Source organism: Syngnathus floridae, chromosome 22 (assembly GCF_059516105.1).
Source record: "Syngnathus floridae isolate MCC-2025c chromosome 22, RoL_Sflo_1.0, whole genome shotgun sequence".
In the NCBI taxonomy this organism is placed as follows: domain Eukaryota; kingdom Metazoa; phylum Chordata; class Actinopteri; order Syngnathiformes; family Syngnathidae; genus Syngnathus; species Syngnathus floridae.
Window position 1 is genome coordinate 3,019,390 of NC_142434.1, and position 13,897 is coordinate 3,033,286.

General features: G+C 44.7%; 1 protein-coding gene across 4 annotated transcripts in view; it reads left to right on the forward strand.

Annotated features, from left to right (window-relative positions):
- Positions 1-13,659, forward strand: part of tbc1d22a (TBC1 domain family, member 22a) — a 61,224-nt gene extending 47,565 nt beyond the window's left edge. For all 4 annotated transcript variants that reach the window (XM_088367606.1, XM_088367608.1, XM_088367607.1 and 1 more), the window contains 4 exons: positions 878-953; positions 3,345-3,472; positions 6,740-6,835; positions 12,701-13,659. In XM_088367606.1, coding sequence (XP_088223732.1) covers positions 878-953; positions 3,345-3,472; positions 6,740-6,835; positions 12,701-12,829 — 429 coding nt within the window. In that variant the 3' untranslated portion in view covers positions 12,830-13,659. The remainder of the gene's footprint in view (positions 1-877; positions 954-3,344; positions 3,473-6,739; positions 6,836-12,700) is intronic.
- The last annotated feature ends 238 nt before the right edge of the window (positions 13,660-13,897 follow it).

Below are 13,897 nucleotides of genomic sequence, written 5' to 3' on the forward strand. Positions count from 1 at the left end.
CAATAATTCCGCTAAAAATTGAAAAACAAAATGGGGGGCCCTAAACTCAGGGGGATGCGCACACCTTCGTTCTGCTGATCCTGAAGGACAAGTCGAGCTGTTTATTACTAAATCACCCCTCCTTCCCTTCTTCCCTCTCCTCATTTTCTCTTTCCATCACTCTCTGCTTGTTGGATGGTTTGCCACATCAGCTGTTCTCCGGCCATACTGAAATGACCCCTCAAGGAAACTTAATCCTGGTTTTGTGTGTGTGTGTGTGTGTATGTGCTTGGAGTCGCCCACAGAATGCTTACAGGCCCTTCTCATATGCACATCCCGCAAGTTTGACGTATCATTCTCGTGATCATTGTGACATTATTACAGTTTATTAGCATTTTCGACACGCAGTTATTACACGCGTAATTGACTTTTTTTTTTTCTTCCAATTGTACACGTTCTCGTTCCGTCTAATGTTCAATTTTTGCCAACCCGCCAGACAATCAGCTCCCCGCTTTGTCTTCAAGGCCATACGCTGATTTTTTTTTAATAGACTTCTCGAGCGATGCACGTGATGCGCAAAACGAGTCCTGGCAAGCACTTGAAGCCCGTAATGGCTGCTGCTCTTTTCCCGTGACAAATGAACCGTCGGAGAAGGTAAAATAAAAATAAAAATGGTGCAATTTCTGACCGTTTTGGATCTGCAATTGGTTCCGGAGCGCACAGGGAAACAATTTTAGCAATGTTTTCCAGGAAATTACTGAGAGACATGACAAGTATTCCTATAATGGCATTCTGTTTGATTGAATCAGCTCTCTGCCAATAAGGTTAGATCTTGTTGATTGCGTCAAGGTCATGTGACGGACACCTGACCCATGTGACCGCCGCTCTTTCTTCCCAGGACAACTACACGTTTGCACAGCCGGGCATCCAGAGGAAGGTCAAGGCCCTGGAGGAGCTGGTCAGCAGGATTGATGGTTAGTCTCGTGCATTGCCATTGAAATGTTCTCAAATCCAATGTGGGGAAATTCTTCCCGGCTACGAAAAAAAAAAAAAGACGTACGTATACATCAAGCAGGTCTCATCGGAGCGTGACTTTGTATAATGGCCATGTTATTGGATAACCTTGTAATGTCCCCCGATGGCGTCACCAGAAAGGGCGAGGTGAGGACTTAACTCAGCCCCTCCCCTTGAGTTTTGCACACACGTCCAGGTCACGCTTGCGCTCTGCGTATTAATGAAAACAGATTGTTTGCATTTGGAGCGTGAATGTGGGTTTAAAAGGAAATAAATGAAGACAAAGCAGAACAATGTCCTTGCGACACTTGAGAGCATAGCACCAGCAAAAAAAGGCTGGAAAAATATGACTCGGCATGTTTCGCTTTGTCTTACTCCATAAGTGCCCTGTCATCACAAGCCGGGGCACGGACATTTTCTACCTCGCTGGTTTGACATTACCGCGCCTAATGAGATCACTGATAGTCTTTATCTTGTGTTACGCGATCGCGTTTCGCTTTGCTGTCGACTGAGCGTCTGTAATTTTTTTTTTTTTTGGGGCCGTCTCAATAGCTTGTCATCTTTTCCAAATTGATTCCCCAGCACCTATCAGATAGAAGTTTGCCTTTTTGACACGAGCATTGTCAATCCGCAATTTATTTACTCCAGAGCGTGTTTGAATACAGAAGTCGCATTTTGCTTCCTGGAGTTGATTGCTCTCGATTAAAAGCGACAGGATTTTTTTTTTTTTTTCTCCCTCACCGCCCGCCCCTCATAATTATTCCACTTGTAACGAGTCCTGTTTGCCTTGTTTCGACGCCATCCCGGGCAGCCTACCTCCTCCAAAGACAAGCCGTTTTGTCGGCACGCGTAAAACGCCTCTCTGATCTCTTTATCTCTCCCTTATCTTCTGTCTGTGTATTTGTCGCGAGCAAGTGCATTAGCACCGAGTTCATTAACATGCAAATTGCCCAAAGGTGAATTTAGTTATGCAAATGAGAGGCAAGGCACACTCACAGCGTGGATTGTTTTCAAAGCCTCCTCGTTGGGTTGAGATAGTATTTTTGGAAGATAAGAGTGACACGGGGGGAAAAAAATAAAAATCTATACTGTCATCGACGGCTATACATCCATCGAAAAAAGTTTGTTTCCACCTTCCTCCATTTTGTCAGCAATCAGCGAAGCAAATAAAGGTCAGACGAGAGGAAGCGCGCTTGCAATTATGCTGTGCACCAAGGAGAGTCGAGCCGAAACGCCGTCATCAGCACAACGGCGGGAAACACTCACTCGTCACTGTACGACCTCTGACCGTCCGGCCACGAGCCGTGGGCGCGGCCTCCGCCCCCCTCGCTAGGAAAGAAGACAAGACTCATCAGTCAATCAGCGGCCATGAGCGATGTCATCCTCCACCTTGCTCGGCCCGCGGTAACCAGCCGACCCGGCGTGCTGAGCGCCGTGCCAGCTGGACGGCAGCCCAGAGTTAAAAAGCCATAAGTTTATGCGTATGTGTGTGTTAGCCTTAATTTTAGCTCCTCGCCCACTGTGATAATTCGTCATGACAAACGGCAATCTAACAACCTGCACGTCCTCCTCGCGGTTACTCAAGTCGCTAATACGAGACGGAGCGAGTTCATTAGCGTCATTTAACTTTGTCCAAAAAGTTGTTTGGCAGCCGGCCGAGCTCCGCCGTTAATGGGGCGGCCATGTTGTGTACTCTGGCAGCTACGCTGCGGTTGTTGGGAATGTATATTTTGGGATTTCCAAATTATATTCGTTGGGGTGTTGCGTGTGTGCTTGTCAGTCAAAACGATGCCATAGTTCCCCCCCGAACTGCCTTTTCTCGCAAACTCTGACAGCTCAGTAATTACAGCTCTATTATGAGACACACACGTGTGCGTGTGTGTGTGTGTTGATTGAGTGTCGAGGTTTTGATTGCTGCGAAATCTATCAGCCGCTGAATAAAGAGCGGTATTTTTAATCATTTTTTTACATAAAGACGAGAAATGAAACAAATCAGCAAAGTCTTTCAATGTTTATTTTGTTATACTTTCTGCCAGCAAGCAGGAAATAGCCTGCCCAATGATTTGAACATTTTTCTTGCTCCAAACCTCCATTCCTAAACCTCCATCGCACCTTCAGACAGTGCAGCACAATTGGTCATCCATTGCCAGACAGGCTGCGCTGATTCAGCAAAAAAGACAACGCCATGAATACCAAAGCTGCCTTTCGCTCCGCATCAACACCCCATGCGATAATCAATACCTGTGTGTTTGCGGTACGCTGTTATCGACACCTGGATGGCGGGAATGAAGTCATTTTTCTTTTCCTGCACTAATCTCCCTCGAAATCTTTTTTTTTTCTCCATCTTGCAGAGTCGGTGCATCATCACATGCAGCATTACGAGGTGGAGTACTTGCAGTTTGCCTTCCGCTGGATGAACAACCTTTTGATGCGGGAGCTGCCGCTTCGATGCACCATCCGACTGTGGGACACCTACCAGGTCATCACTTTTCCTTCCTACGGCGTAACACTAGACAGAGGCTAAACTCCTCATGTTCCAAACATGTCTTTCCGCTGCCCTTTTCACATTTAAACCCTTTTTTTTTTTTCCCTTCATTGATTTAATAGCAGCGCCTACTCTTTAGCAAGGTGGTTAACCTCCTTTTTACATCGCCAATTACGCCTAATGTTTGTTATTGATTCATCGCCCCGGCTCCTTGTGCGGCTAGCGCTCGAGTTCCACCGCAGAGGTGAGGAGTGCAAATGATGAGACGGGAAGAGCATCGCAATTAAATACAAATTCACTTTATTGGCTTTCATGTCGCCATTTGTTGAATTGGGACCAGCGAGGCTAATTGTTGACCAAAAAAGATGCCTATACTATTTAATATAGTGGCATTAGAAAGAATGTAAGTTTTATTTGTATTATCAACGTTGGGGTTGATCATAATATGTACAGTAGAATTTTAAAGTCAGCACGGTTACTGGAGAAACATATATTTTGAATATGTCGTGAGCGACAAGTAGGTATAATCAATTGGATGGAGAAATGCACAGTACGGTAATTGCAGACTACACTTGAAAACGAGAACCGGAGTCCCGCTGCTTTATCGGAAGCCAGGGAAGAAAAAAAAAAAAACACTGAGCTCTGAAAGTTGGAAAATAAATGACGGTTGAGCGAGTTGCCCAGCCACACAGTGTACTTGTAATTCAACCCCTAAATATTTGATTTGACAATGCTTGTTTGGATGCCATGCACAAACACACACACACATAGTACACCTGTTTTCTGGCAGGCTCTGTCACCTGTAGTCGCGCTCCAGTTGGGGAATTTGGGCCATTTCCACTCATAAAACTTTCAGCACGACAGCAGCTATCAACCGCTTTTGTCTCTTTGCGCCTGTAAGTGATAAATGTACCAAGTGAAAAAACTACATTTGTGCCAAACATCTCCAATTGTTAGCATTAGCACCGGCGCTAACCTCCCAAACAGTTGATTTGGAGTGCTTTTTGAAAAGTATTTAACGACCTTTGTCAGCCCCATTTATCTTTTCTCGTCCGAATGAGCTAAATGCAAAGCAAAGGCTGTCGGACAGACATGTTTTTTGGGGTCACTCCAAATGCCCCCTGATAAATAGGAAGCTCTTGCCCTTTGCCTCTCGGCATCTGTGCACGTTCCAAGGGAGGCTTTAACCTGAGTGTTGTAATGTCTCCACTGTGGTCTTCTGCGGCGTGACCATCTGTTCGAACGAGCTCGCTCCAACACAAGCCAGCCTTTTCCTCTTTCTCTGCATTTCGCTCCTATTTGCCTTCATCTTCCTATTTGGCTGGTTCTGTTCCTCCAAATGATCATTTATTATTCCGCCCCCCTTTTTTTTTTTTTGACTCTAAGAGAAAGGATGGAAGTGACATTAAAAACACACTCAGACACAGGAATCATGTAGCGGAGAGGAAAAAAAAAATACGCACATTCACTTTTCCTTCCCAGCAGGCGGGCGGGCGGGTAGGCAGACAGGGACCAAATTATCCCTGTTGCGTAGAGCATGAAATTAGCAAGTAACACAGTGTGGCAGCATTAGCATGGCTGCTAAAGTGATACTGTGACACTTTCTGAATCACGCTTCTTCTCCGTGCCGATGTTGAGTGACCGCTACATGCGTGCGAAAAATTCTTTTGCCATATGAGAGCGACACCTGGGTGTGACATTACATTCCCAAAAAGTGCTTTCCCAGCGTTTTTGTCCTTCCCACGTAATTATTACATCAGCGCTAGATCATCTTACATCACTCGGGTCGGCAGGGAATATCAATGAAGCCACGCCGCTCGCTTTTTTTGCCAGATGCCGTGAATACGGTTTGAAGCGGCTGTGACATTGCAGAAGTCCCGCATTCCCAGTCGCATCTTTGTTTACTTTGCTCCCCCCCCCCCCCCCCCACCCCCCCACCGTTTCAACCCTCACCCGTTTCCTCGCCGCTTTGATCAGCCAGTCGAGCGCGTCGCCGCCAATATGGCCGCCGCGACGAGGCGGAACAACAGAGGAGACGCGCGCATTTAACTGAGTCACCTTGACTAGCGAGACAAACTTTATTTTCTAGTTCATAATGGCACGGACGTCATTGAAACGACGAGGCGGCGGCGGCGAGATAGGACAGTAGGGAGGGATCGTGTGTCAGGGAGAGAAATTGATGCGGAACGAGACAAAGAGTGATGGATGATACAAATGCGGCTAACATTTATTACTGTCAACATTAATCTGTTGGGATGGTCGGCCCTGATGTTTTGCCTTTGCATGTATTTGGACAACACACACTTATTGGAGTGAAGCCCATTTGATTTTCTTAAAATACCTCGAGATATTCTCCAGGCGTACCTTTTTTCATGACAATAATGATAATCGAGCAAAACTTTTGCTTGTTTGAAAAAAAAACAATTCAGCTACAGCATCCAACACAAACGCATTACTTACATAGGTCAGCAGGGTGTTTAAAAAAAAATAAAAGTTTTGGATTAGACATGGAAGGGAGAGAAATCAGCGCCTTGCCAAATACTGGCCTAGCAAGCATCCTACAAAGCTTTTTTTTTTTTTTTTTGCGGGGAGCGAGATAAGAGTGAATTTCACTTTTATAGTCGGTAGAAGTTTACCAGTGCCCTCAGCCGTGAACTCCAAACCCCACACTCGGGAGAAGAAAAGAAAATTAAAACGACAAATCTTTTTGGGCCGCTGATAAACATGGTGTGTCACTCATACACTCACTCATCTGTGTTTGCTCGCTCGCTCGGTCAGACCAACAAAGTGTGCCGGTGATGCACACGAAAAAGTAAAAATTCCAGAACGAGTTCAACGCATTTCCACTTTGAATATCAGAAGACGTCCTTAAAGGGGCCGCACGCGTTTCGAGAGTGACTCGCATTCAAAGAGCCGAGTAATTATCCTCCATGTGATAGGGCTCGGGAGGAAAATGAATAAGAACAAGGAACATCTCATCCTTTGTCTCTCCTCTCTCTCTCCGCTACTCTAATTCCCTGCTGCTTACAATAAAAAAAAAGCAAACTGCCAAACATAATGAGAGCTTGAAATAAGAAGGCGTGCAAAGAAAAGAAGAATTGTGTCACTTGCTTGTTCTGCCTATTTGTGGATTGTGGCAGCAAATGTTCTCGCTCGCTTAATGATTTAAATGTGTCAGAATGAAACGGAAGGAAGCGTTGTTGACTTTCTCGACGTCGTCGAATCAACACCAACTTTGTTTTTTATCTCCTTCCCCTTTAGGCTGAACCGGAGGGTTTCTCCCATTTCCATCTCTACGTCTGCGCAGCTTTCCTGGTGAGGTGGCGGAAAGAGATTTTAGAAGAGCGAGACTTTCAGGTAAAAAAAAAATAATTCATAGCCGAGCTCAATAAGGCGCGGGAGAAATCCACCGGGCAGTAATTGTGGAGTTGTTCATGGTCCGCATCCTTCTCCATTCCCTCCATGGTCATTAACTGTAAGGTTCAGAAGTCGGGTGGCGCTAGACAGCTGCCAGAAGGTGACATTGCTGGCCCGCTCGGCGGGAAACATGACTCTTTTAACTGCGCTGGCGAGCTACGACAGCGGCGCTAGCTGTGCGCCATTCAAAATGGCAAAACGCACTCGGCCAAAATGTCTTCATGTACCGCGGCCCCACTTGATCCATCGCCAAATTCCTCTCGCAAATTGATCCGCCCCAAAAAGAACACCAAGTATTTCCCGGCGCAGATTAATGTCAGCGGGGGAGCCGGGAAAAAAAGTTAACGTTCCCGCTCTTCCCTCGGCTTTAGAGGTTTAATTCGCCGAGATTTCTGCTCCTGATCCAGCGAGTGCGCTAGTTCAGACGTGGGCCTGGCAGGTTCTTAAGGGCCTGCTGAGCAACTTCTTATCAACTCGCACAGCCCACTCGTGCCACGTCTGCTTTCCCCCCCCCCCCCCTTCCTCCCAATACTAATTTTGTCTGTTGATAATGTAGGTGTCAGAAGCATATGATAAATAAATCAATTCAGGTGGAAGTTGACATGGAAACATGTTATGCTATTTACGTCTTGAAGCAGGCATTTAATCTTTTGTGCTCAGTAATTCCTTTAATAGAGTAATAAATTCAATATAAGCAAGGAATGCTTATGAAACTTTCAAAGGAAACAGTCGAAAGAATAAAAATCAAACTGTTTAAAAGCAAAGAGGAAAAAGTGCATAATGAATTTCCCGACTTGTCAAAAACAAAGCGGCTAATTCAGTGTTCCGCCTAAGTTGGCTGTCACAGAAAAAGAAAACGGCGAGTAAACAGGAAGGGGAGATGACAAAAAAATAAATTCCAATCGGCTTCAGACCCAACTCGGTTTTGTGCCTCAGTGGGTCGTCAGAGAATTTTAAACAGCAACTTAAATAGAGGCAGCGTGGTTTTATGAGCGACAAATAAAAGTCCAAGCTAATGCTGATTTTAAATCCGGAGTTGTTTTTGTTTATCCAAAAAAAGCACATTTACAGTCCGCCGGACTTCGAGTGCGAGCTAATTGTTTTCAATGACAAATATCGAGCATCGTGTGACGTTGCATTCCCGCCGCCGCCCCACTTGGTGCGAGTGAATGATTGATTCACATTAATGCTTTTAATTAACCGACAGGAAGAAAATCATTTAAAATGATAATTTGCCGGCGGTTATCGGGCGTCGTACGCTAACTAAAGCGTGAAACCTCCGCCGCCGCGATTGCTGGGACCGGTTAAGCCGCCAAATGAAAAGCGGGAGGGCGGAGGCGGGTTTCCTCCTCGAGCAATCCGCCCTCCGGCGTTCCGCATGGCCGAGCGCGCTAACGGCTAACCGGCGACCTGGGATGCGTGCCCGCTAGCGCATGTGCTCGTCATACCTTTCTCCTACCGCTGAACGAGGCGCACTCAAGAGACCTCGACATGCCCATAAATAATGCCGCACATATTGCAGCGTTTTATTTCCACTTGTCACACACGTAAAAAAAAAACCACACACGCTAACATCGAGGGAGAAGCTGACACATTTTGATGTAGGGAAAAAAAAAATGGATTTAAATTTCAAATCAAAATCCAGAGTGCAGGTTGAGGATTGAATGACGTGGCGGCTTCCTGCTGGGTTAAGGTGCCCGTGTTAACTAACCAACTGTCCAGGATTTAGGGACTTCACGGAGTCTCGACTTGTTGCCTGGCAACCGCTCCTTGGTGTGTTTTTGTGTGCGAGCGAGCGCGTGTGTGAAGATGGAGCCAACAAGCTACAAAGAACAGGTTTAATTAGCCCGCTTCTCGGAACTCGCTGGGTGGCATTTAACGCCGTTCTCTTTTGGGCTCCTCTCGCCCCGAAATATTGGCCACTTGCAGTCATTTAGTTCCCGGAATCTATTTGAGAAAACCAAATTTGAAGTGTCATAACAATTGCACAATAAAAAGGCTAAGAAGTATTTTCCAAATGTGCAAAGCATTGCCTCATTAGCCATTGGAACGACACGTCCAGGCTTTCATCCACCTGTCTTTTCGGGACCCGGCCCGGCCATTTTCACGTCTGCACCTCTCCTCGCGTGCCACATGGCCGACTCCTCTTTTTCTCGCCCACTGTTTGCCAGAGGGCCCATTTAGTGTAATTATATGAGCTACAGAAAGCTAATGGCCCTGACGGAGCAGTGCCTTTGCCCATTACACCTCAGGATGCCGCAAAACACCATTACCAGCGCCGGCTACCTGGAGTGTGTGCACGCCGGTGACAGCCATCGCGCACGTGTGTGTGTGTGTGTGTGTGTCTACATGTAGCTGTGCAAGGGAGGTCAGGGGGTGGAATGATGCATGTCAGAGAAAACAGTCCGCCAGTTGGTTACAAGTGCATATCTTCAGAATGTGTGTTGAGGCACCTTGAAAGGCTTAAAGCGCCGGCCGGTATCCTCACTTCACTTAGCGCCGTTTCATCTCGCTAGCAACACGGCCCTGTTTGGTTTGATTGGTTTATTTGATGTGGCTTCTGAACATGTTGCTTTGGCCGAGGTCTGCACTCCATGGGCATCCTTTTAAGTGGATTTCGGAGACCCTGCGGAATAGCTTATGGCCTTTAAAAAAAAAAAAAATTCACACACACAAATTTACTGACTAAATTCCCTCCTTTGATTATAGAAAAAGCAAATGACTGGCTTTGTTCAAAATAATTTTTAATTTTTTTTATCATTATTTAAAAACATGCATTGCTTTCTGATGGCGCCAAGGGAGGATCATAAAAACTTTTTTCGCTTCACCACTCTTTATTTAAAAGTTGCAGTTAGGCCACCTAGTGGCTAGAAGTGGAATTACACCCCCAAATAAAGCCTGAGATTGAAAAATCCACAAAATAGCATGACTATCCATCCAGCATAATCAACATAAGTAATAGAATGCATCATAGCAAAAGCTGCTTTGATTAAAAACACATGAACTGATTTAAGAACTTAAAATATGAGTTTTGAGGTGTACCGGGGAAGACCAAAACTGAAAATGCTCCAATGCGTGTTAAAAGCCGGATAAAAGTTAACGCGTGTCAGTGTTGTTGCATACAAAGACTGCGAGCGAGGCGCGATTCAGCTCACAACACAACATAAAAGCAAACACAACCGTCTCTTAAAGTAAGAGCGCCGCCGACTCTATTGGCAATCTGCTTTCCCCTCAATATCAATAGCCATTAAGCACTTTAAGGCTCGCCAAGTGAAGGGGACGGCGAGCTAATTGCCTTTTTTTTTTTGTGAGTGCGTGTAACACACCACGTACAGTCGTGTCGGATCAATGTGTTGCTGCTGCGGGACAAATGAATCTGTTCTTAAATAGCAGCAGGAAGCCACACATAATGAACACGTTTTATTTATTTTTCTTTAGGCCAGGGGAATATACACGCTATTAAGAAGCATTTCATGGAGGAGGCACCTATTAGATGCGACAAGTTTGTTTGCAAACACTTTTTTGGGAATCATATGAAAGCGGTTCACTGGTGGCGCCACGCCACCTGCACGTTTGAGCCCGAGCGCGCTCCTTCCCGAAAGCCGAGACGCGTGCAATTAAAGCCTCGTTGATGTGATACCCGGCAGATGGTTAGCGAGCTGAAATATGGCCCTAATGAAGCTCCTCAGTTACCATCCATGACACAAAGCAGGACTTGATCTCCCGTTACACGACCTTGGCGATTTATGGACATATGCTAGCACATGCTAAGCTTCCTGCAGTTGCTGTTAAAAAAAAAAAAAAAAACTTTCTATAAACGCGACATAAATATCCATCAGATCAAGTGAACACGCGAGATATTTTTCTTCGAGTGATGGAGCGCACGCGGCGAAGAGCCTTGGGGGAGGCCGGAACATGCTGTTTAGCCTCGGGCTTCCAGAACCACGAGCGTCCAATATTCAAACATTCAACACAACATGAGGCACGCACTACTTCTAATGTCTCCCAGATCCACTTTCTTCTCTTAGGACTCCGATTAACAACGCTCCAGTCGCCCTCCGTCGAAAGCGCACGGCAAGACGTCGGCGGCCCAAAATACTCTCGTCTTTAATTGTAAACGTTATTTGCCGCTCGCGCGAGGACGTGAATTAGCATAAATACTCGCGCAGCGGTGAAAGCGGCGAGCGGATGGTGACGCTCGGCGGAATACAGATGAGCAAAAGGCCCGGCTGAAAGCCCATCAGGCGCCCTTTCTCTCCTTCCCCTTCCGCTCTTTTCTCCAAAAGCTCCCAGTCAAGAATCTTCAGAGGGAGTGTGTCTTTGTGAACACGGCTGGGTGGGAGGTCGTAGAAGGTCAGCCCCTCAAAAGGTCCAAGTTTCATTTGTGGCATAAACAAGCAGCTGTTGGCCAAGACTGCTCATTAGCGAGCTTAGCTAGCAAGTTAGTGGAGTTGGTTGAATCTCCACCTAGTGGCCAGATTTAGCCCGCCACATCATTTTATGTGGCCGGCGAAAACAAATTGTGCATCAAATTCATGTGTCATTACTAAAATTGAAAATTGTCTTCACTTTTAATATTATATATATATTTTTTAAATATTTGACAAGTTTTTACTGTTATTTGTCAGTTTGTTTTGTAGCTTTTACTGTATCTAATATGAGGTGCTCATACATTTATTTGGGTTGACAGTTATAATGGCTCTTCGAAAGAAGCTTTGAAGAAATTTGTTTGACACCTCTGGTTTAATGAGTTTCTCATTGCTTTTGTCTTCTCACTAAAACGTCGAAAGGCCCGTGTTCCGCCGTTCGTGTTGACTTAATTATCTCGTCGCTTTTAAACCCCACGCAAACATGTCGCCAAACTTTTCTCTGTCTCCCGCTCACCTTTTAAAGTTAGTCACGATGCGAGAGGTGAAACACAGCAAAGCGCCTCATGGGCGAAAGGGAAAAAAAAATGAATGGCAACTTAATTAGTGAGAGAAAAGTTGGCTTTTTTTTTTTTTTTTTAAAGGCACCACTCAGAATATAAATGCCCCCGGTTGCGAAGTCATTAAGGTTGTCTCAGCTCCTCATTAAAAACTCAAGGAAGAAAAAAAAAAAACAATCATGGAACAAGTTTGTTTTAATATGGCGAACACAGTCATAATACAAAGTGCCTTCTCGTTGTAAACATTCAATACGTGCAGCGGAGCATGAATTTTTTTTTTCAATTCCTTTTAACATCTTCACCCACCTGTTGAAATTTCCGATTCAATCCGATTTGTAATCTTCCTGACTTTAAGGATTGTGCTGATTTCTGTTGTTTGAACCCATCAGCGTCATTTTCCAATGTTTACTTTTCTTCGTAGCCAAATCTTAAATAAGTGGAATTAGTCGTTCCATTTGCAAAAGTAGAGATGTAAACAGCAAATAATGGGTCATATTCGGCAAGTGTTTTTGTGTGTCTGCATGAAAAATGACTTAATTACCACCTCTGGGGAGATAATGTTTCCACTATCAATTCTGTGTGTATGTGTGTGTGTGCCGTATTGAACAAAAAAGGTTTTTAGCATGGGATAAGAAGCCCATTATAAGTCAATGCAAAATAATTACACTTTTTATTTTATGTATGCATTAAATCTGTTTATACAAACAAAATTAATTTGAAAATCAGTTTTGGAGGCAATAATGTCTTCCAAAGGGCTTTTTTATTGCTGATTACATTTTTGTTTCCCCCCCGTAATACAATGTGAAATATTTAAACGATCATTCGGTAGTGTACTGTACACGGCCGCCTCGATCTAAATGATCTCTTCTTTCCAAAAGGGCCTAATGATTCTCCTGCAGAACCTTCCCACCATGCACTGGGGCAACGAGGAAGTCAGCGTGCTGCTGGCCGAGGCCTACCGGTTGAAGTTCGCCTTTGCTGACGCACCCAACCACTATAAGAGATGATGACCTGAAGATTCTTCAGTGGAAGGACCACATTGCCCGAAAGGAGATTTGAGAAACTGAGCGGATGTAGCACTGAACTTTTTTTTATTTGACTCAAAAAAATTCGCATTCTACTACATGGGGAGACATTCGGGAGAACTTTTTTTTTTTTTGCTGACCTTTTTTGACTGTTGTGTCAAGTCAACAGAAGACGGCGAAAAGGGCAAAGTGTGCAAGAACCACCCCCCCCCCTGTTCAAAGCGGACTCTTATTCTTCTGGATTTCAAATGCAATTGAAATTGGATGTTCTCCTCATGTCATATCCTTTATTTTGTTTACATTATTATTTTGATACCGATACATTAGGTACACTCTAGCCTTGTTTGAAAAGGATGGGGGGGCGGGGCTTATCAACATGTCGCTTTTGTTGCCTTATTCCACACTGCAAACTGAAAGATGAACACTTTATTGAAACTTGAGGGGGGGGAATAAAATCTGGCTTTGATTTTTTTACATACTGTAAATGTTCCTCTTTCAGTTCTATGGATTTAGTGTTAATTTAATGCCAGTGTGCTCCCACAAGCTTCCTCGCAGTGAGGAAATGGCTGCAGCCTTCTTCAGCCTACAACAAATACACTGAACTTCAAACCATCGTTGAAGAATCTCCTGCAATGACATCCCCCGTAGTAGGTCTTGCTTCCCTCAGTTGAACAAAAATAAAGATAGAAATAAAATCCCTTACATTTGCTCACAGAAGGGTTCCTGAATGGACAAAAATGTACAGAAATTTTTGAAATGAAGAAAAGTGTAAATAGAAAATGTAAATAAATCATCTATATGATAACCTGTCATATTCTGTTTGCTTTTGTTTTTTTAAAGCATGTCTATTCTGAATCAAAGGTTTGTGCCCACGCTTGTTAGGCTGAGTGATGTTCGCGCAGGCAACCAATTATGGCGTAGTGGTCGCATGAGGACTCCAGTCACTTCATGGGAAATTAAAAATACATTAGTAGCAACAATGGTCGCTGGGAACTTCTTGCTATTCATCTGTCCTTCCTTGCCTCAGGGAGCATTACATCATTACACAGC